Source organism: Nannospalax galili, unplaced genomic scaffold, assembly GCF_000622305.1.
Source record: "Nannospalax galili isolate Female #2095 unplaced genomic scaffold, S.galili_v1.0 scaffold453, whole genome shotgun sequence".
In the NCBI taxonomy this organism is placed as follows: domain Eukaryota; kingdom Metazoa; phylum Chordata; class Mammalia; order Rodentia; family Spalacidae; genus Nannospalax; species Nannospalax galili.
The window spans coordinates 2,664,076-2,687,805 of NW_008334081.1; the positions used below are offsets into that span (position 1 = coordinate 2,664,076).

The 23,730-nt window shown below is 45.0% G+C and overlaps 1 protein-coding gene across 2 annotated transcripts in view; it reads left to right on the forward strand.

Annotated features, from left to right (window-relative positions):
• Positions 1–23,730, forward strand: part of Farp2 (FERM, ARH/RhoGEF and pleckstrin domain protein 2) — a gene marked incomplete in the record, with an annotated part of 114,187 nt that overhangs the window by 83,845 nt on the left and 6,612 nt on the right. For both annotated transcript variants that reach the window (XR_003848868.1, XM_008829156.3), the window contains 8 exon segments: positions 2,374–2,540; positions 8,411–8,500; positions 9,021–9,154; positions 10,242–10,323; positions 13,787–14,024; positions 18,247–18,377; positions 20,622–20,690; positions 21,441–21,530. Coding sequence is in view for 1 of the 2 variants with exons in the window: in XM_008829156.3 (XP_008827378.1) it covers positions 2,374–2,540; positions 8,411–8,500; positions 9,021–9,154; positions 10,242–10,323; positions 13,787–14,024; positions 18,247–18,377; positions 20,622–20,690; positions 21,441–21,530 (1,001 nt within the window).

Here is a 23,730-nt window from a genome sequence, read left to right on the forward strand (position 1 = left end):
CTGTAACTCCAGTTCTAGGGGATCCAATGGTCTCTTCTGTCCTCTGTGGGCATTGCATGACACGGGTGCACTTACCTACATGTAGGCATACACTCATACACATAATAATAATATATATAAGCATCATGGCTCTTAGATTCTGGACAATGTAGTTGTGAAGAATAAGTAGGTAAGTTATTAATAGCTTCTGGATTTTTCTTTGAATATCGGTTACATAAAAGGACCTCATGCAATTCTGGCTTGCTAGGGACAAAGGGTTTTGGATCGCAAGCGTTAAATAGTACATCTTTGGATGTACTTCTCAACATAGGAAGTAATCCACACCTCAGGGCAGTACAGAGCAGTCAGCTCCACTTTGACTCCTACAGAAAGGATAAAGATTGAACATGGAATGTGGCGGGTGTAATTTAATATCATATTAATGTTCTTTAGCTTGTTTCAACTAAATGTGTAATAAAAGCAAATCCTAATAAACTGGTTGTTAATTTCATTTAACAATATTGTCTAGTTTTTCTATATTAATGAGTTTTCTCCTGCTTTAAAATGTGTCTTGTAGAAAAATTCCAAAAGAAAGTTCTATCAGGATGCTGTCAGTTCATCTTTCTTAAGCTCCCTAACAGCAAGTGAGGTCTTTGCAGACCTCTGAACTTGTCAATGTGAAAACAAGGGTCTCCTCTGCCCCACCCTGCCACACTGGAAGGCTGCCTAGTCAAGGGACTGAATGGAACACCATGCTACCTATTCTGCAAGAAGCTACTGACACCTAGGACTTTTAATTTAAATAACCGGCCAGGCGTGATGGCACACACCTTTTCCAGCAGTTGGGAGGCAGAGGCAGGCAGATCTCTGATCTCTGTGAGTTTGAGGCCAGCCTGGTCTACATAGTGAGTTCCAGGACAGCCGGGGCTATGGAGACCCTGTTTCAAAAAAAAAAAAAAAGAAAAGAAAAGAAAAAGAATTGGTCTATAAACTGGTCACTGTAGAGGACTGCACTTGAAGACTCTAACAGTAGTGTGTGAGAACCTTGCTTTGAAGCCCGGCACAGGTAGAGTGAGGATTCCTGTGGTGTGACATCCTTAGAACCAGGGGTCCAAACAGGCATTTCCACCCCAGCATTCTTTAAGTTGGTTTAATAATCACAGTTAGAAAAAAAATCATAGTTAGAAATAGTAGTTTCAGTGTTAAACTACTGTTAATGCTGGGCATGGGGGTTCATGCCTTTAGTCCCAGCACCTGGAAGGCAGAGGCAGGTGGCTCTCTGTGAGTTCAAGGCTAGCCTGGTCTACATAGTGAGTTCCTGGCCAGCTGGAACTACAGGGAGACCCTGTCTCAAAAAACAAAAACCAACAAAAATACTATTCACTTGGAAATAAAATTTCCATCTTCAATAGTTTCTAAGTAGTGTTTAAATTTCTACAAAACGCTGTTTTGGGTGTGGTGCCACACCTGTAATCCTAGCATTTGAGACTTGGTAGCAGGAGGATCAGGAGTTCAAGGCCAGCCTCAGTTACTTAGTAAGTCAGAGGCCAGCCTGGGCTGAAATTGTCTCAAGCAAATAAGAATGTTTTGTTTTAAATGTATCTTTAGCCAGGCTGGTGTTTAATCCCAACACTCAAAAGCAGAGGCAGGCAGGTCTCTGTGAGGTCAAGGCCAGCCAGGTCTATATAGCAAGTTCCAGGCCTGTTGAGGCTACAGAGAGACACTGTCTAAAAAAAGACCATAAACATAAATAAAAAATAAAATCTATCTTAAAATTTGTCATTTATAGTACTCAGGAGGTAGAGGCAGGGAGATTTTTGTGAGTTTGAGGGCAGTCTGATCTACACAGCAGTTCCAGGCCAGCCAGAGCTACATAGTGAGATCTTGTATCCAAAAAAAAAAAAAAAAGCCCTCATTAATGGCAAACCTAGCAACTAGAAGACGGAATTGTGAAATGAGCAATTTTATGTCATGTAGCTTTTTAATGAATGATTAGTAAGTTTGGCTTGAAAACAGACATGCCTTCCAGGTAAGCCAGCACTGATGATGGCTCAGGGCTCTAACAGCCCTGTCTGCTTCAGAGCCTTGTGCCTCACAATCCTGTGCAGTTTGTTTTCCTCATAGCTACCTCTCTGTATAGAGCAAAAAGCCTAGAAATAGGGAGTGTCCAGGCCCCCGTAGGGTCATGGGGAATCATACTATCTCTTAGTTTCTGACGTGGGCAGATGAGATATCACTGTTTTTGGTATCATCTCCAGGGTTGCATGTGACAGATCACATACATTTTCCACAACATGCTAGTTGCAGCACAAGGTTTACAGTCAGGCTAGTGCGCGGTGGGCCAACCTCACAGCTGTTCTCACTCGTGCTCCATCCTACTCCATTCATTTCTAGGCTTTTCTGTGGATAGTCCTCAGCCTTCTCCCTCCAGCCAGAAGAGCCAGCTGAGCCTGAGCCCTGAGCCTCAGGTAACTGTAAGCACAGCTGAGCAGGGCTTGGACCCTGTCCTCAGTGATGCTGGTGCATCCAGGATGGACAACCAAGAGGAGCAGAAACACAAGGTGGGCCACTCCTGAGGCCGAGGTGCTGCTGGGGCCTGGTTTGCAAACCCTGGCTGGGGAGCCCTGGGTGGGCTGGGTAGGGCTCTGTCACACCCTGAAAATGTAGGACAGATCCCAGGAAAAAACTTCTGAGACCATACTATTACTGCTGGAACTCAAGTATCCATTGCACAGGCAAGTTTTCCTGTTCATTTAACAGTCAGTTTTGGCATTTGTGAGTTCCAAGCGTCAGGCTGGATCCTGGAGATAAGTGGAAAGGGGACAGGACATCCCCTAATGGGTTCACTGCTTCCCCCTTCTCACCCTCCATCTACTTCCTCCCTCCTTACTTTGAGCTGAGTAACTTGGAGATTGGGTTGCCAAGGGATGGTTGGCTGGGGGTCAGGGTATCTCATTTGAGAGACCTGATGGGTAAGAAGGCCCAGTCAACATTGGAGATAGTAGAGCCTGCAGTGGGAGGTCCTGGAATTTGTGACAGGGCTATGGGTTTGTGGTGGAAGGTTGACACTGTACCTGTGGGTCTCTGTAGTGAGGGTACCTGTTGAGTCTGCAGTGAAGAATGGCCAATAGTGGACCCCACTTACTCATAGATGCAGAGAACCAGGTAGGCTGTGAGTTTGAGGCCAACCTGGTTTGCATGGCGAGTGCCAGGCCATGGCCCCATCCATGCCAAACCTGGTTAGGTCTCACATGTATATCTGGCTTCTCAGCTCTTTGTGGGAGAGTGAAGAATGCACAGCCCTCCAACCCTGCTGTTGGAAGCAGGTCTGTAGAGTGAGACCCTGTCTCAAAACAAAATTCAGATGCAGTCAATTGCCAGTGGCCTTAAGGTGGCCTCCACCTGGCATTACAGCTTTGTAGGTGGGCAAACAAGGTTTAGGGAAAGAATAGACCTAAAATAGTAAGCCATGATGGTGATCTCCTAGGAGGCCACAGAGATGAAGTTGGAGTTTGAGCATCAGCTCAGGAGATGGGTAGTAGGGCCTGAATAGGTGGGACCTGCCTCAGGCACCATCCCAGAAAAGGACCTTTCCTTGTAACACCTGTGCTCACCCATTTGTTTATATTTGCTGTTACTATACAGAACCACCTGAGACAAATCAACTTATAAAAAGAAAAGTTATTTTGGCTCACAGTTTTGACGGTTTCAACCCATAGTCAGGTTGACTCTGCTGCTTTGGGCCTGGGACAGCACATCTTGATGAGAGCTCATGGTGGAACAGAGCCATTTACCTCATGGCCAGGACATGAAAGAGAAGGGGCTATAGTCCCATTATTCCCTTTAAGGGTATACCCCGATGGCCTAAAGAACTCCCACTAGGCCTCACCTTGAAATTTTCACCATATCCTCAGAAACATTCTAGATCCAAACTATAGCAATATTTTAATATGAATTAGCCAAAGGATGACAGGGCCCATGGAACACTTGAGAGTCCTCAGCATGTAGGACAGCACCCATCTCCACAAAGTGTGAGACAGGCTGCCCCTTCCCTGTGCCCAGGGATCCTCTGGAATCCCAGCTTGACTGAAACAGCCCATTGAACCAGAAGGTGGGGCTGTGGACACAAGGTGGCTATCCTGGGGATCCCCCAGGCCAAGGCTGGCCCACTTCCAGGACCACAGATCCCTCCTTATCAGCTTGCTCTGAGGAGGCCACTGTGCTTCTTGGATGACTTTGTGTTTGGCAGGAAGATGGCTGTTACATGGACATCTGTATTTATTTTAGAAACTTAGCAGTTGTTTATTTCACCATTTCCTTAGTGTAAAAACAAATGGATTAGAGGAAATCTGGTTTTTCATTTTTTTAAATTATTTTTTATTTTAAATGTGTGAGTCTTACCTGCATGTAAGTGCACCCATGCCATGCAGTGCCCTCGGAGGACAGAAGAGGGTCTCAGATCCCCTGGAACTGGAGTTAGACAGTTGCTAGCTGCCATGTGGGTGCTGGGATTTGAACCCGGGTCTTCTGCAAGAGCAGCCAGTGCTCTTAACCACTGAGCCATCTCTCTAATCCCAAAATCTCTAAAACTAAAATTTTAGGGGCTGGAGAGATGGCTCAGCAGTTAAGAACACTGACTGTTCTTGCAGAAGACCCAGGTTCAAATCCCAGCACCCACATGGCAGCTAACAACTGTTCGTGACTCCAGTTCCAGGGGATCCGACAGCCTCTTCTGTCATCCGTGGGCATTGTACTTGCACGACATGGGTGCACTTACCTACATGCAGGCATAACACTCATACACATAAAATTAAAATAAAAATAAAATATTTAAAAATAAAACTAAAATTTAATATTACATTTTTTTTTTAAAGTTGATTCTTTGTTCTATAGTATAATAGCTTGTCACACCTGAGTTGTCTGCCTGGCTATTATGACACAATCTGAGAACACCCTACCCAAGCCCTCTCTGGTAGAGTCTCCTCCAGCCGTGAAGCAGCCACTCTAAAGGATTTGATCCTGGTCTTTCCTCCCCAGCCACCTTTCCCCTGGGGCAACTATGCAATCCCAAGCATGGGTGGACTCTCAGACAGCAAGGACAGCCCTTCCTTCACAGTCCTCCAGTCTATCTCAGACCCCGGAGGGTCACTGAGCAAACTGGTTTCCAGTCATAAGCAGCTGAGGTCCATTCTGGAATTAGGCTTTCACCAGCGTCCACTGCTGTGCTGACTTTGTAAACCAGAGCCATCAGCTCTCCTGAAGGGCCTGGGCAGCATCTGCTTCTTCGGTTTTGCATATGGAAATGAGTTAGAGTTGGATGGCCCCATCCATGCCAAACCTGATTAGGTCTCACGTGTACATCTGGCTCCTCAGCTGTTTGTGGGGGAGTGAAGAATGCACAGCCCTCCAACCCTGCTGGTAGGAGCAGGGGCCAGCCCTGTTCTCCTCCCTCCACTGTTTCCCACTTGACACAGTCCTTTTCCTTTCTAATAAGAGACTGGTGAGGACCAACATTCAGAAGGTAGGATGGCCAGAGGTGGCAGAAGCTTTTTTCCATGTGCTCATGAGGGTCTAGAGATAAGAGCAATGCTCCCTGTGGTTACCATTGGCAAAGCTGAGTGGAAATGCTATTCCCTTCACTAAGCTTTCCCTCATCTACCCATGAATCCCTGACCAGCAGCTCAGCTTGCTTGAGTTTGACATGATCATTCTGGAAGTGCAGGGGCAGAGCAGTTTGTGTCTGTTGTATTTTCTGTCCCCCCACTCGGTTTTCCTTGGTTTAATGAGGCATGGATCACGCCAGAGAAGCAGTATCTTCTGTTCACTCTTGTGGACAGTATCTTGTGTCCCTTTGTCACCACCACAAGGAGAGTTATCCTCACTGATACTCTGGGGCTGGTTTTGGCACATGGCTCTGTCCCAGGGATGAGGAACTGATCTGGGGCTTGGGAGACTGGTTTCTGTAGAACATACAGAAGTCAAAATGTGTTTTGGGGCCTCATGTAAAAGATAACTGCCATTAGGAGGCTATCTTCCCTGACCTGGGCTTCATCCCAGGCCAAGGCCAATAGTGTGCAGAGTTAACATCCAGAACTTCTTTCCTACTGTAGTGGAGGCTGGGGTCGTCCAGACCATAGATGTGGGCCTCTTGGGGACAGCTCTTACCCCTGGAAGTTCATGAGGCATGCCAAGCCAGGGGGACAGGGGAATAAGACTTTAAAAAAGAGACTTCATTGAATTTGGACTTGTAAAAGGCATAGCATAAAATAGAAAAACAAAAGGTTGGAAAGATGTGTGAGCTGTTCTGCTGGGGAGGAGGGCTAGCACTCTAGGCACAGCAGGTATACCAAGGGCTGGAACCAGGGACAGAGCCATCATGTAGCTGCCAGTCATTGAGGAGGTGCTAAGAGAAGCCGCTTATGGCTTCTGGGGAGAGGATGCAGGACTGGGCTCTGAAGGGCTTTGGTGCTGTGAGTTACAGTCGTGCATCTCTAGTGGGCAGAAGGCACTGTGCCTTCGCAACTACCATAGCATGGGCTCCAGGCACACAAGGTAAACAAACCTCATTACTTCTTTATTCTAGAGACTATGAGAGAATGCTAGAGTCTGTCTTGAACCAGTAGGGCCTCTGATGGGGCCTCCTGGGGTACTTGCTTCTCTTGTGGCTTGTGAAGCATATCCCAGGCTATTGTGCAAACTCCACCTGGTTTTTCCTCCCATAAGTGGTCCTTCCCACCTCTGGTGATGACAGCCGCTCTTTCCTTTAAACCAGAATTTGCTGTAGTTATTCCTGCTGCCTCTGTCCCTCACAGAACACATTTACACCAGCACCATCTCACTGGACTAGTGCAGGAGCCTTTTTTTTTTCTTTTTTTGCAGGGGAGGATTTTTTTAAAATACTTTTTTAAGATTATTTTTTTTATGTGCATGAGTATATTGTCTACATGTGTGTGAGTGCACTTGTGTCACGCATTTCCTGCAGAGGCCAAAAGATGGTATTGAAGCCCCTGAAATGAGTTACAATCATTAGCCATCATGTGGGTGCTGGAAATTGAGCCCAGGTCCTCTGCAAGAGCAGCCAGTACTCTTAAGCACGGAGCCACCCCTCCATTGGCCTGTTGAGGCTCCTGTCTGTCCCTCCAGTTCTGCTTGCATCCTGGGTTACAACCATTTTATAATGTATTCACATTGACCCAAAACACTCCAAAGCACCAGAAGCAAATGGCTTTCTTTCATCTCCCTTTTATTATTCCAACTCACCCTCTGCTCCTTGACATCAACCTTATTTTCTGACCCACCTTGTCCATGCCAAGTGAGTTTGTGACCTGACTCCATTCTTTCCAGTCTCCAGCCCTTTCCACCTTATCCTCTGCATTCTGGACGCTATTCTACCATGAGTTGCAACTCCTTCATTGACTTTATGTACTGTGCTAGACACAGTACCTGATGGAGATCTGTGAGCTCCTTAGACTGGTCCATCTCATGTTCTGTATTAGCAGACATAAGGGAAGCTGCCGCAAGCTGAATCCAGACTGAACTGAAGTCTGCTTCCCCATTCAGGAAGTACATCAGCTAACTTGTACTCTTACATAGGCTCATTTAGACTATATACTGGTAATTGTGATGACTTTTATGAGTTAAGTTTAATTATTTTAATCACATACTTAATCATATATACTTAAAAACACAGTTGTAGTTCTGTATCTAATAACTAAATTGATAGCAGTAATAGAGTAACATAACTTTATCACAAAACCAATAATAAGGTTCAGCTCCGTTTACATATATTGATATTTGAATAGCAATTCTTTTCTCCAGAAATATATATAAACTGAAAAAAAGATGTGAGAAATAGTCATGGGCTTAATTGTGAGTCTATTTTTGACTTAAAAGTAAATCCCAGGGCAGGAGAAATGCTCAGCAGTTAAGAGCATTTGTTGCTCTTGTAGAGGACCCAGGTTCACTTCTCAGCACCCATTTTGCGCAGTTCGCAACAACCTATAACTCCAGTTCCAGGGGACCTGATGCCATCCCCTGGCCTCTGTGGGTACCAGCACATATGGTGCACATACATACACATAAAGTAAAATAAATAAATCTTTTTTTAAAAGTAAATCTCAGCTGGGCGTGGTGACACACGCCTTTAATCCAGCACTTGGGAGGCAGAGGCAGGCGGATCTATGTGAGTTCAAGGCCAGCCTGGTCTACATAGCGAGTTCCAGGACAGCTGGGGCTCAAGGGAGACAAAAAAAGACAAAAAGAAAGAAAAAAAAAAAAAAAAAGAAAAGTAAATCTCTTTAGGAATTATGACAGAAAGTCTTGTGATGGTAGTAACCTCAGCAGAATTGTTCCAAATCCCAGGCTCTCCTTGAATGAGAAAAGGTAACATGTCCCCAAGGAATATGCTCATGGCTATCTCTGCTTTTTTCAGCACATGCCAGAGGATGAGGCCTATTTCATAGCAAAGGAGATTCTTGCTACAGAACGGACATATCTGAAGGATTTAGAAGTTATTACTGTGGTATGAAACCTAATTACTTGGATTTCCTTGATGTTTTAAATATAAATGCAGATAGAGGCTTCATCTTGAGAAATAAGCCTTGACAATCATGGAACCTACATGTGTAACTTCTTTTATATATCTGCCTTAGCCAGGTGTGGTGGCACATGCCTTTAATCCCAGCACTCAGGAGGCAGAGGCAGGTGGATCTCTGTGAGTTCAAGGCCAGCCTGGTCTACATAGTGAGTTCCACGACAGCTGGGGCCTTTCAATATGATGTCTGTTAGGTGAGAACAATCACATCCAAATTTTTGGACGCTCTAAAGCTAAGAATGGGTCCATCTAAAAATTTTGACCTAAAATTGTTTCATTATATTTGAAAGTTACATGGTCAGCAAAGAGGATAGCTGAACTTCTGATGTGAGCTAGCCTCATAAACTCTGACTAGAGGGTCTTTGCTGGTGTCCTGAGGTCACATGGTCATGGCCTCTCAATCTCTGGCAAAGGCCAAACCTCTTATCACGCCAAACTCCTCCCACAGTGGTTCCGGAGTATGGTGGTCAAAGAAGATGCTATGCCTGCATCCCTGATGGCCCTGCTTTTCTCCAACATTGATCCAGTCTACGAGTTCCATAGAGGCTTCCTGCGTGAGGTGGAACAGAGGCTGGCACTCTGGTAATAATGCTGTGTTCCAGATGGCCCCATTTCTCTGACACCCTCCAAAGGAGACTCCATGGGTGACTCCCATATCCCAGACCTCTACTGTACCCAGTGGTGGCCCCTTGCCCTGGACAACTATATAGGCAGTGCCAGAGTACTGACCTCTCCTTGGGTAGTACCTATCCTTGACTCCATCACTTGTCTCAGGAAATTCCCAGCTTCGTAAACAAATTCATAACAACTTATTTCACTGAAGTGTTTTTAAAATCTTATTGATGGCTGGAGAGATGGTTCAGCAGGTTAAGAGCACCTGCTGATCCTACAGAAGACTCAGGTTCAGTTCCCGGCACCCACATGGTGGCGAACAATCATTCATAACTCCAGTTCCAGGGGACTCTGACACCCTTTTCTGACCTCCATGGGCACTACATGACACAGGTGCACTTACACATATGCAGGTAATAAGCACACATTTAAAAATCACAAAAGTCAGAAAGGTCCTGTTGACAGAGTAAACAATAAAACTTTCCTCACTATTCCAGAAAAAGAATGAAAGGAGTGAGTTCACAGTGGGCGGACATGTTTTCTTCTGGTTACCATCATGTTTTTTTCACGTTTTATAAGTATGGATATTTTACCTGTATGTATGTCTGGGCACCACATGTGTGCCTGGTACCTAAGGAAGTCAGAAGAGAGTGTTAGATCCCTTAGAACTGGAGTTACAGTTCTAAGCTGCCATCTGGGTCCTTTGCAAGAGCAGCCAGTGCTCTTAGCCACCGAGCCATGTCTCCTGTCCTGGTTACCATCAGGTTTAGAGACTGTTTAGAAACTGTCAAGTAAAATTCCGTCCACCTCCACTATCCCATCATTCATGACTCTAACTCTAAGAACAGTGACACATAATCCCAGCCCTAGAAAGGCAAAGGCAAGAGAACACAAGTCTGAGGCCAGTCTCAGCTGCATAGTGAAACCCAGTCTCAAAAAACCAAACCGAACAAACAACATACAGCTGTGACTAGAACAATTCATCACACTACCATCAAATTATGTATCTTCCACAAGCTTCCATTGGTTTTATGAACTTTCTTGTTCCCCTACTCAGGGAAGGGTCCTCCAATGCCCATTTGAAAGGTGATCATCAACGAATTGGGGATATCCTACTCAGGAACATGCATCAGTTAAAGGTAAGACTGACTGGCTTGTGTGGTGACTCCAGGCCCAGTGTAAAAGCTGTGGGTGGAAACACATCTAATTGTTCTCCTCAGAACAGTGTTCCCTTCACAGCAGAATTTCCTAACAGACACCATTCCCAAGACCCAAGTTCATGTCAACAGCATTCACAGCAGGGCTCAGGCCCCTCAGATGAGCACTGGCCTTAGAAGGGGATTCTTGTCAGAACACCAAGCCCTTAAACTTCACGCAGTACAGAGCTCTCCTAAAGCGTTCTTGTCCCCAGAACAAGGTTCTACTAATAGCCGCATTAACAGTGCTCCCCTCAAAACACACTTCAGTACAATGTTCCTTCCCGCAGGCCAGTTCCCTCAAAACTGTTCAAAGCAGTTCCAGTCAAAACACAGTTCAGGATTCTCCAGGAAGGGATTTTTTTTTTTCAGAACAGGGTTTCCCTCAAAACACTGTTTCCTAAGAGTACTGTTGCTTAAAAAGGAGTCCTCTTAGAACAAGGTTCCACTTCGGTACAAAATTTTCTTAAAATAGCATTCCCTTCAAATCAGGATTCCTCTCAGAACAGCATTCCTAAGAATAGGTTCTCCCTTAGCTTTTTCCAGAGAAATATTCTCCTAAGAACATTTCCCTCTTAACGGTGTTCCTCAAAACCTCCCAAAGCATTTCCCTGGACAACTTATCTCACCAAATAATATCCCCCAGTATCTGGTTTTTATTCAGAATATCTTTCTCTATTATATACTTTCCCTCAGGATAGAGTCCTTTGAAACAGGGATCCCATCAAAATATTCCCCTCAGAGCAAGATTCCTTTTAGAGCCGTTACCTCAGAGCACATACACAGCATAGATACCTCAGATCACACTTTTTATCTAGTACAGAATTCTTCTCAGAACAGGATGCCTAAAACAAACTTCCCATCGTTACCTTTACAACAGGGGTCTTTTCAGAATAGTGTTCTCCTTAAGACAGAATTTCCCAGAACAGGTATTTCATCAGAACAGTTCCCCCAAATAAATTTTCCCCTAATTCCCCTCAGAAAAAAAAGTCTTCCATCACAATGAACTACCTGCAGAGCAGGATTTCTGAGAATAACATTTACCTCAAAATATCACTGCCCAGAATAGGGTTCACCTCAGACAGCCTTCCCTACAGCAGTTCTCTTTAAACCATTCTTAGAATAACAGAAGACAGCTTACTTCAGAACAGGGTTCTCACGTCCAAGTAATTCAGACTGGCATTCCCTCAAGGTAGCATTCCCTCAGAACAGTGTTCACCTCAGAGTAAGATTTCTCAAAGCAGATTTCTCCTTAGAACAGTGTTCCTCAGACGAGATTTCCCCTCAGAGAAGATTTGCCCTCAGAATAGTTTTTGCCAAAACATGTTTCCATCCATAACAGAATCACTTAAAGCATAATTCCTCTCAGAACAGGAGTCTTTTCAAAGAGGATTCTCCTCAAAGCAGAATTTCCTCAGCCCCGTTCCTCTTAGGCAACATATCTCTCAGAACAGAGCTCCCTTCAGAATAGCTTTCCCCAGATCAGCCTTCTTCTCTGATGTCCCTCTCAGAATAAGATTCCCCCAAACAGCATACCCCTTAGAACAGCTTTTCCTAAAACGTTTCCCCTCAGAACAGTCTGACTGTCCTTGTGAACTGCGCTCCTCTGAGAATAGCACTCCTCAGAACAAGGTTCTCCACAGAAGTTTCCCCTCAGAACACCATTCCCCTTAAAGGTACCTTGCCCTTGGAGTGTAGTTCCTAACCGCAGGGCTTCCTTTAAACACTCAGAATGGATTTCCTCAGAACAGTCTTTCCCTAAAAACAGGGTTCTACTCAGAGTTTCTTTCAATGGGGTTTCCCTCAGAATACTTTTTTCAAGAGCAGCCTCCCCCTCAGAACAACCTTCCTCAGAATAGCATTCCCTTCATAACAGTGTCCCCTCAGAATCATATTCACAACAGAACAGGGTTCTCCTCAGTAGCTTCCCCTACAACAGCATTCCCCTTAAAGCACTGGTCCCCTCAAATCAGGGCTTTTCAGTGCATGTTCCTGAGAATGGGATTCTCCCTCACTACAACAGTACTGAAAACTGATTCCTAGATCTGGGTTCCCCTCAGAATAGAATCCCCGTAAAGCAGCTCCTCTCAGATTAGTTTCCTAGCACAACATTCTCTGCAAAACACTTCCCTCACAGAGTTCTCTTAAGAGTAGGGTTCCCTTTGGAACAATACACCCTAAAACAGGTTCCCTAGAACATAACTTCCTCAGAACAGTTTCCCACAGGACTGTGCTCTCCTTAAAATATGACTCCTTTCAGAACTTCATCAGAGAACAGTAGTCTCCTTAAAACAGTGTGCCTAGTGTAAAATTCATGGCATTCCCATGCCATGAGACTGGCATGGGGCTTGTTTCTGCCTGGGCTGCTGAGCTCAGTTCATGAGAGCATTCATGCTCTGTGAAGTAAATATACTAAGAAGCACACAAATGGAGTGACTTCTGGATGGTCAGTCAGCACCAAAGAAGAACCAGGATATTCCTTCATTAGAACCACTGGTTTTCACATCCACAGTGCAAGTCATACATTCTCTGCTTGAGGCCTTTCACTACACAGACCTATGACAGCCTCTCCCAACTTTCATGCTGCGCAGAAGTTTCCCATGTTGTTCCTCCAAAGGCCTGGAGCTCCGCTGGTATCACAGTACTCCTGAGCCACTTGCTGCTGTGACTGTTCCAGCTTTCTCCATACAACCCCACCGTCCTCACAATCCATTGCATACCCAGAGTTCCTAAGTGACCATCAGGCTTGTTCTGTTACAGATTTAGATAGTACCTGCCTGAAGAGTTTCATCCTGCTCAGCCTTTCCTTTTCTACTCTGACTCCCCCTTCCTTTCAGTTTCTGAAGCCATATTATTCATTTGAAAGTTCTTGCCCCATAAGCATTTATACTAATTTAAGATTGAAATATATACAAATCTGTTTAATTTGACTTTAATATTAATATTAAAGTCTAGAAGGTAGAAATTAGTTTGATATGTATGTGTAACACTCAGAATCCACACATGTATGCATCTTGACATGTTAGGCATGGTTGCTCCCTCTCTCTAGTAACTAAGTCAGCATGACCACTTTCCCTCCAGTGATACTTCTGGATTGAACACTGAACCTGGGCAGCTCAGATGGGTTTCAGTCATGCCTATTGTTTATTCAGTGTGTCCCAGAAGGTAGAACTTTATCCATTGTGACATTGGGAGAGGAGTTAGCAGTGGTTATGGTGGGGATCAGCTGTGGAGGAGACAAGATCCCTGGAGAAGGAATGAGGTATGTATCAGGGTGGAGTCTACGACAGGAAGATAGACTTCCATGGAGACAGAAAAGCTCTGGCTGCAGACAAGCTGCTTCCCCACTGACACCCCACTAACACCATGTCTCCACACCTAAACCCTACCTCTTGTGCCCCAATAGGAGTTTATCAGCTACTTCCAAAGACATGATGAGGTCCTAACAGAACTGGAAAAAGCCACAAAACACTATAAAAAGCTAGAGGCTGTCTACAAAGAGTTTGAACTTCAGAAGGTCTGCTATCTGCCTCTCAACACATTCCTGCTGAAGCCCATTCAGAGGCTAGTACACTACCGTCTCCTGCTGAGCCGACTGTGTGGTCACTACTCAACTGGGCACCATGACTATGCTGACTGCCATGGTAAGTATGGGTACTGTGCCTTTATACCTTAAGGACTGAGTGGCTAGAAAGTGGGAATGAGTCTGGTATACCAGAAAGCTGGGCTTTCTCAAGTAGGAAGTGTAGACTGCACTGGCTCCCCGGAATCACTGGGCTAGCTACCTTGGTAATCAGAACTGGCTGCTGACCTTTACCCCCTTTCAGCTGTTGGAGGAAAGGTTCTTGGCCATACCAGTTCAGTGTCTGTCTGTTCCACAGACATAGACTTTCTCAGCCCCAAATCCAAACATGAAGAACCCTGATTATTTTACATGGCCATGGAGTGGAGTACTGTGACCAAGGTGGTCACCTGCTGTCCGGGTCACTGAAAGCTACAAGTACACTGTGGGGCGGGGGGGATATTCCTAGAATTGCCTATTTCTTGTGGACATTTCTGCCCTGGAAGCCTTGGCTCTCAAACTTACCAAATATTTGGACCAGAAGCCCATTAGAAGTTTTTGATACAGATGGATTATCATTTTTTTTAAATTTGTTAAAGGGATAAATGAATAAAATTTGAATTTTTTTTGTCTTTTTGAGACAGGGACTCCCTATAGCCCCAGCTGGCATGGAACTCACTCTGTAGACCAGGCTGGCCTGGAACTCACAGAGATCTGCCTGCCTCTGCCTCCCAGAGCTGGGACTACAGACGTGTGCCACCACACCTGGCCAAAATCTGAATCTTTTTAATATACAAAAAGAACTTTTAGTTATAGCATAAATTTAGTACAGGAAATTGCTGTCTATAAGTCATTGAAATTGTCATTAAAAATATAATTAGCTGGAGGTTGGACATGGTGGCACACACCTTAATCCCAGCACTCAAGAGGCAGAGGCAGGTGAATCTCTGAATTTGAGGCTAGCCTGATCTACACAGCCAGTTCCAGGCTAGCCAGGGCTACATAGTAAGACCCTGTATTAAACTTTTTTTTTAAAAAAAAATAAGGGCTGGAGAGATGGCTTAGCAATTAAAAGCACTTGCTGCTCTTGCAGAGGACCCAGATTTGGTTCCCAGCACCACATGGTAGCTCACAATCATCATCTATAACTTAGTTCCAAGGAATCCAATGCTCTCTTCTGGCCTTCTGAGGCACCAGGCACACATGGAGTACACATACACACATGCAGGCACTCACACATACACATAAAAATAAATAATCCTGGAGCTAGACATATGGCTCAGCAGTAAAGTGCACTTACTACTCTTCCAGAGGGCCCGAGTTCAGTTTCCAGTACCCATATCTGGTGACTCACAGTCTGTAACTGGCCTGTCTCCTTGGGCATGGCACACACAGATATACACACATACATATAATTTAAAAAATAAACTGGGTGTGTTGGCATACACCTTTAATCTCAGCACTCAGGAGGCAGAGGCAGGTGGCATTCAAGGCCAGCCTGGTCTACATAGTGAGTTCCAGGCCTACTGGAACAAAAAAGACAAAATAAATAGCAGGGAGGGGGGGAGCTGGAGAGACGGCTCAGCAGTTAAGAACACTGACTGTTCTTGCAGAAGACCTGGGTTTGAATCCCAGCACCCACATGGCATCTAACAACTGTCTGTAACTCCAGTTCCAGGGGATCTGACAGCTTCTTCTGACCTCTGCGGGCACTGCACAACACGGGTGCACATATCTACATGCAGGCAATACACACATACACATAAAATAATAAATAAAATATTATTTTAAAAAAAGAACACTGACGGTTCTTGCAGAAGACCCAGGTTTGAATTCCAGCACCCACATGGCAGCTAACAACTGTAACTCCAGTTCCAGGGGATCCGACAGCCTCTTCTGTCTTCCTCGGGCATTGCATGACATGGGTGCACCTACCTATATGCAGGCAATATACTCATACACATAAAATAAAAATAAATAAAAAAATTCTTTTGGTCTGAGACAGGGTCTCTCTGTAGCCCCAGCTGGCCTGGAACTCACTTTGTAGACCAGGCTGGCCTTGAACTCACAGAGATCCGCCTGCCTCTGCCTCCCAAGTGCTGGGATTAAGTGCTTGGATTAAAGACGTGTGCCACCACGCCCTACTTAAATAATTTTTTTTTTGTCTTTTTGAGACAGGGTCTCCCTGAAGTCCCAGCTGACCTGAACTCACTATGTAGACCAGGCTGGCCTTGAACTCACAACGATCTGCCTGCCTCTGCCTCCCAGTGCTGGGATTAAAGGCATGTGCCACCTCTCCCAGTTTAAATAAAATATTTTTTAAAACATAAGTAAAACTTTTTTTTTTTTTTTTTTTTTTTTTGTCTTTTTGAGACAGGGTCTCCCTGTAGCCCCAACTGTCCTGGAACTTACTATGTAGACCAGGCTGGTCTTGAACTCACAGAGATCCACCTGCTTCTGCCTCCCAGTGCTGGGATTAAAGGCATGCGCCACCACGCCCAGCAGTAAGTAAATCTCAAAAGGCATATATAATAAAAATGCAGATGGAAAACTATTTAGCATTTCCTTCTAGGTGCTTTCTCATAGCCACATATAAAGTCAGGCACTTTCCGTAAGGTGTATAAACAAACATACCACAGTGGCCTAGGTCTGTAATCCCAGTACTTGGGAAGTGGAGGCAGGAGGATCAGGCATTCAAGGCCAGCCACAGCAACACAGTAAGTTTGAGGCCAGAGATACATGAGATCCTGTCACAAACAAACATTTGAAGGGACTTTCTGACATATTTGATCCCATGAAGGAAATTATCTTCCTCTTCATTCTAAATCATTTTTCCTAAAAAGAAAAGAACAAAATTATTTTGTAAAAAGTTCAAATGCTCTAAAGGGACATGTGAAAAAAAATTATGTTTAAATTGTTCGTAGGCTTAGATGTAGGTAAATAGGTGGAACATTGCCTAGCATGCATGATGCCCTAGGTTTGATTTTGTTTGTTTCTTGTGGGTTTTTTTTTTTTTTTGTCTTTTTGAGACAGGGTCTCCCTGTAGCCACAGCTGGCTTTGTACTCACTATGTAGACCAGGCTGACCACAGAAATCTACCTGTCTCTGTCTCCTGAGTGCTGGGATTAAGGTGTGAACCACCATGCCCGGTGATGCCCTGGGGTTTGAGCCCCAGCACCACACACAGACAGACACACAGAAACAGTTTATTATTGAAAGTCATATCCCACAGTAGTTACAGAGCAAATGGAAGTATAGGGCTGGAAGAGAGGGCAGCCTAGACTCTAGGTGACCAAGGAAGGCCTGGTCTACATAGCAAATTCTAGGCCAGCTGAGACTACAAGGAGACCCTGTCTCAAATAAACAAATTTATTTTAATGGCATCACTGAGATTCTTCCTGATGATATCAATGTTTCATACATCTCATTTGTGAGAGTATTTTTATCATTTGTCAAGGATGATGAGCTCTGTATTTCCTTCTTAGCTGATTTTTGCCTCTGAAAACTACAAATACCCCGTGAGGAGCAACTAGCTGGAGCTTTCCTGGGACTCCATTAGGGTGGGGCTGAGAATAAGGGGGAGTTTCTGGGGGCCGGGGACCTTGTCAAGCTGCAGGTGGTAGGAACCACAAGATGGAAGACACTGTGGCCAGGCAGGAAGAACTGTCCCAATGAGTGGTTTCACCTAGGGAGATGAGTCACTGCATGCCGGACAGCGGTGAGGACAGAACTGGGTAAGCCCAGCAGCTACTTTTAGTATGGCCTGCTCATGGCTGGTGTCTGATTCTACGTTTATCTTACTGGGTTTCCTTTCTGATTATTAACCTCTTATATTTGCTTCAACTAATAAGATGAACATCTGCTCCAAGAGAAAAGTAAACTTAAACATTTAAAGTAAACTGAAACATTTCAAATGTTTAAAGCACAGTTAAATTACCTACTTAAAGCACCAATGTTGCAGCTGGGCATGGTAGCACAGTCATTTAGTCCCAGCACTAGGGAACTCAGGAGGCAGAGGCAGGCAGATCTCTGTGAGTTCAAGGCCAGCCTGGTCTCATAGCGAGTTCCAGGCCAGCATTATTGGTAAAACCTGTTCTCTCTCTACAAAGCTAGAGTATTTGGCTAGTGTACAGCTTGGATTCAACAAAGCTGAAGCTGCCAGAGCATCTGGAGGAGGCTGTACTTGAGCAGGAGTTTGTAGCAATGGGCTACAGTTCTGCAAAGAGTCAAGTAGAATGTTCCTTGACAGTAGAGGGCGGAAGGCCCTTTTCTAGGGCCCTCAACTGAGGGACCTCTCCACACAGATGCCCTGAAGGCCATCACAGAAGTGACCACTAAACTCCAGCAGAGCCTTATCCGGCTAGAGAACCTACAAAAGCTGACAGAGCTACAGCGGGACCTGGTTGGCATAGAAAACCTCATTGCTCCTGGCAGGGTAAGCAGCTATACTTTTGGGAAGGTTTTGTACCTACTGTCTTTAATTGAATTTTATTCATGTAGCATAAAACCCACCCTTTCACGGTAGTGAGCCAGTGGTTTTTAGGGTATTCACAAGATTATGCAACAACTATCACTAATTTATAACATTTTCATCACTCCAAAAAGAAATCCCCAAACTCATTAGTAGTCACTCCCCATTCTGGTAAAATCCAGTACAGAAAAGCCAACCTACAAGGTGCTGGAAGACTAAAGAAAAACATAGACATGCTAGCTAGGAGTGGTAGTTTAGACCTGTAAACCCAGCACTCAGGTGGCTCAGGCAGAAGGATCGTGAGTTTGAGGCCAGCTTGGGCTACATCGTGAGACAACCATCTTAGAAATTTGGGGTAGGAATCAGTAAAATATTATTTGTAATTTTTTTCTTCCATTCGCTGAGCTGTCTTTATTTTCTGGGATATATCATTTATAACATGAAAGCTTTTCATTTTAATGACATTCAAGTTCTCTTTAGTTATTTGTGCTTTGGGTGGTTACCTAACCCAAGGTGTGCCTAACCCAAGATGTATTCATTAGTTTTTTTCTAATAGTTCTCTCTCCCTTCCTCTTTACTCCTTTTCATACACATATATGTACATATTATTTTACTTATTTTATGTGTATGTGTATTGTCTGCATATGTGTAAGTGTACCCATGTTGTGCAGTGCCCACAGAGGTCAGAAGAGGGCATTGGATCCCAGCACTGGAGTTATGGATGGCTGTTAGCCATTATATGGGTGCTAGGAATTGAACGCAGGTCCTCTGCAAGAACAGTCAATGCTTTTAACTGCTGAACCATCTTGCCAGCCCCTATTTCTTTCCTTTTTAAGACAGTCTCATGTAACTCAGGCCAACCTCAAACTCACTATGTATCCAATGACCTTAAACTTCTGTTCTTTCTGTCCTTTTGCCTCCACCTCCAGAGTGATGATATTACAGGTAAATACTATACCACCTGTTTATGTGATGCTGAGGATCAAACACACTGCTTTATGCAGGCTAGACAAGCACCAACTGAGCCACAGTGCCAGCCCTCTAATCCACTTAGTCCAACTTTATTCTTTCACAAGTGGATATCAGCATATTTGTTGAATTGTCTTGTCATCCTTATTTAAAAAAAAAATCAGTGGAATGTAGTTATGTGGGCTTAATTTCTTGACTTTCAATTCTGTCCCAAAGGTCTGTATGTCTATTGACTGCATAGTGTCACCAAATCATTTGCTCTTAACTCAGTACTGATGACATAAGAACTAGACTGAACATGTTTAGTAACTGGCCCTGTGCATGTATAGGGCGAGGTGGACCTTCCTGCCTCCTAAGGAAAATGTTCTCCTGGGAGCTGTTTTTTCCATCTTATGTTCATGAGCATGTAAAGTCTTCCTGTTTGTGTCTCACTTGGTACATGGAAGGCTGCACCATCCCAGGCTCCAGTCCTGCTGATTGACCTCTATCCTTTGGCATTTCTTTTTCTTTTGGTCTTTTTGAGACAGGGTCTCCCTGGAACTCACTATGTAGACCAGCCTGGCCTTGAACTTACAGAGATCCACCTGCCTCTGCTTCCCAAGTGCTGGGATTAAAGGCGTGCACCACCATGCCCAGCTCCATCCTTTGATTTTTAAAGGGCTCTTGCTCTTTATTCAGTGCCTTAGTACTAGGCAGCTAATTCTAATTACCCAGTGTTTGTGGAGACCCTCCCACCTTCTCATACCTGATTCCACCCAGTCTTTCTCACAGGTGAACTCAGACAGCCTCTTCATAGCCTCATCTCCCAGATGTCTCTCCCTGGAGTGTACCTCTTGATTCCCTTATCTCAGGACAGATACACTGTAGGTGACTGGGGACTGTGTTGCTATCAGGATAGGCATCTGGTAACTAGGGGTACTGTTAAAGGGTAGGACAACTTTCCCAAAGGACTGTCATCCAGAAGGGTTTAAAGAAGCCACAGTTTGTGCTGGCAAGATGGCTCAGCAGATAGAGGTGTTTGTATTGCAGATCTGATGCCCTGGTTTTATCCTCAGATCCCAAAAAGATGGTAGGAAAGAACCAGTCCTAAGAGTTGCCTTCAGACTTCCACACACATTCTGTGGAATGTATATACGTGGCACACAATCAAGCCAGAGGTTGCTGCTAGATACCCTGACCTTTGGCCTAGCCAGCATATCTGTTACACTCTTACTCACAGGAGCCTTGACTATCTTTCAGGAGTTCATCCGTGAGGGCTGCCTTCACAAGCTCACCAAGAAGGGCCTGCAGCAAAGGATGTTCTTTCTGGTATGTTCCCTACCCCACCCTAAGCTGCCTCTCTACCATGGATCACATACTCTAGAGAAGAACGGGTAGGTATAATTCTGTAAGGAAAGCTGGCCCTCTTGTGCCTTGCTGTGCAGCTCAGCACCTGGAGGCTTCAGCCCAGGTAGCATCTCATAGTCATATGGGAACTAAGGAAGTCTGAGAGCGAGGAACAGAGAACCAGCTACTTTGCCCACCCTGGTCAGTGTGTTCCAGTTCCATGTTCCAGGTACCTGTCTGAGGACAAACAAAGCTGGAGTAGAGAAGCCCATGCTTCTGTGGCTGCAGGAATGTTCTGGCAGCCTAGTGGCAGTTGGGGAGGGGGGGTCTCAGTACTGGCCCAGAAACATGGGCACTTAGGACCAACCAGTGTGTCTCCATCTTACCAGGCTCCCTTCCAAGTGTCCCAGACTTGATCCATGCAAATGAGCAGCTTACTGAGCTGCACTAGCCACAGCTCTTCACAGCTCCCAGCTGGCTCCTAGACCAGGCTAGAGAGAGCTGATGGCTGGCCCCTCAGGTCTGTTGGCTCATGTGGCTACTACTTATTTCTGATCAAACGGGATCAAAAGAGTGAAGTAAAAGTTCCTTTTTGCCAAAAATCTCCGTAACTTGCATAGATAAACACATAATGGCCGCCTAGAGTTCACCATGTTCTAACTGTAAGGACACTGAAACTTTGTCCCTTATTTTTACCATTCACTTACCTAAAGCTTCCTTCCTGTCCCTCAGTTCTCAGATATGCTGCTGTACACAAGCAAAGGTATCACAAGGTCCAGCCACTTCCGGATCCGTGGCTTCCTTCCACTCTGTGGCATGCTGGTAAGTGACAGGCCTACCTGAAGTTTTGGCCTTTGGGTACTAGGCTGGGCCTGTGCCCCATCTCCCTCACACAATGGCAAGTTCAGTTTTTTTTCCAGTGGTGAGCAGGCAGCACTATGTTAAAGGAACCTGTTGGAATGTTCTTGTTCTGCCTTAACTCTTCATGGCTATTCTTCCTGACCCAGACCACACTGTCTTCAACCACTGGGTAGCCTTGTAGGTCAGCCTGGGCCCTTAGACTCTGACTCTCTCAGCATCTGATAGCATACTCCTACTCCACCCACAGCTTAGAGTGAGTTTTGGTGGTTAGCTTCCTCCATATGCTATATTGTTTAAGATTCTCACCCAGGAACGGGACTGTCCCTTCAACAGACACAAATCCTGTGTTCACTGTGCTGTGCTGTGCTTGATAGAAAGCTGCCTGGGGCTTGAGCCTTTGATGTTACTGCTGTGAACCTTCTGTCCACACCATACAGAGATGACTGAAATGGGAAAGCCACAGGACTTTACTGTGATCCAGTTTATCAACTTTGTCTTTGGGGATTAATGAAAACCCTGTTTAAGATCACATAGACTCGGAAGATCTAGAGGCTCTCTTTTCCTTCATGTAGATCCTGGACCCTGTCCTGAGACCTGCCCTGGGGACACTGAAGGCAGGGACAATGCAGTATGTGCCAGATGTCGTTTGGTCCAAAATACCTAATTGCTGTGGCATCTGCATCTAGTTATATATCTAATTACACTGGTCCTTCTGGTGCTGTAGTCTCACCGCGGCAGCATCACGCAGGGCTCCTTCCTGAATGACTCTCAAGGCCTCTGCTGTGACTAGATTTTGCTGAGTTCAGCAGGGGTCAGTTGGAATAGTCTCATATGCCACCTCTGGAAGCCAGCCCCACTGATGTTTTACCTTTAAAATACCTATAGAAAATAACAGAATATAAGATAAACATCACATGTGCCTGTGGCCTTGTAGACTTAGCTGTGCTGACTTGTCACCACTGTGTCACCTTCCACAAGCTGTTTTATGACTGTTACTATTTTTTCTCAGAGATTCATTCTAAGTACCTTTTCACATTCTCTGACTTCTCTGGTACAGCAGAGGTGAGTGGTAACACACAGCAAGCCCCAATGTCCTTGACCTAACATGGCCAGGTCTGATTTCTCAAGATTATACACCACATTATTGGCCTTCTGTCTCTCAAATATCCTCAAGTTCATCCTCACAGTGGTCCCACCATGCAAAGCACTTGTGGCTTTGAGTACTGTTGCTCATTAGTACAGCATTAGCACCACTAATGTGATCTAAATCTGCATCTGGCCCACAGTACAGGTCCATCCCTCCCGTTCCTACTCCAATAAGAGGGACACCATCATTTTACCTTACATCCTTGGATAACTGGTGGAACCAACCAAGACCCCATTCTTGACACTTTGTCTTTCTACAAAGCAATCACTTGGTGTGTCTATTGCTTGGTTTCCATCTGTACACATTGGTGAAACTATTATAGTAAAACTGGCTCACTAGCCAACCTTTACAGATGTGTTGTCTACATGTTCATGTATGTATATGTGCATGTGTGTTGGTGTGTGCATGCATGTGGAAGCCCAGAGGTCAACATCAGGTAAATCTTCTGAGTTGCTTGCTCTCCACCTTATTTATTTGGGTTTTTTGAGACAGGGTCTCCCTGTAGTCCTAGTTGGCCTAAAACCTGCTATGTAGACCAGGCTGGCCTTGATTTCACAGAGATCTGCCTGCCTCTGCCTCTCTAGTATTGGAATTAAAGGCATGCGCCACCTTGCCCAGCTCACCTTAGTTTTTGAGATGGTCTCTCACTGAACCTTGAGTTCACCAATTCAATTAGACTGGATGTCCAGTACATTCCAAAGATCTGCCTATCTCTGCCTCCCCCTGCTGAGATTACAACAGCACACTGCCACACCTAGCTTTCTACATGTGTGCTGGGGATCTAATCTCAAGTCTTCTTGCTTTCACAGCAGGTATAAAAGTCATCTGCCCAGTCCCAGGTCACAAATACTTTTATCAGACAGTAGTTACCTTTTTTAATTTTCTCTACAATTTGGTAGAACTTAAAACTCAATCCTGGAGAGGTGTCATTCTGTAATGGCTTCTGCCATGCCTGGGTATAGAGGGAGGATTACATACACATATGTGCAGGTGCCCTCAGAGACCAGAAGATGG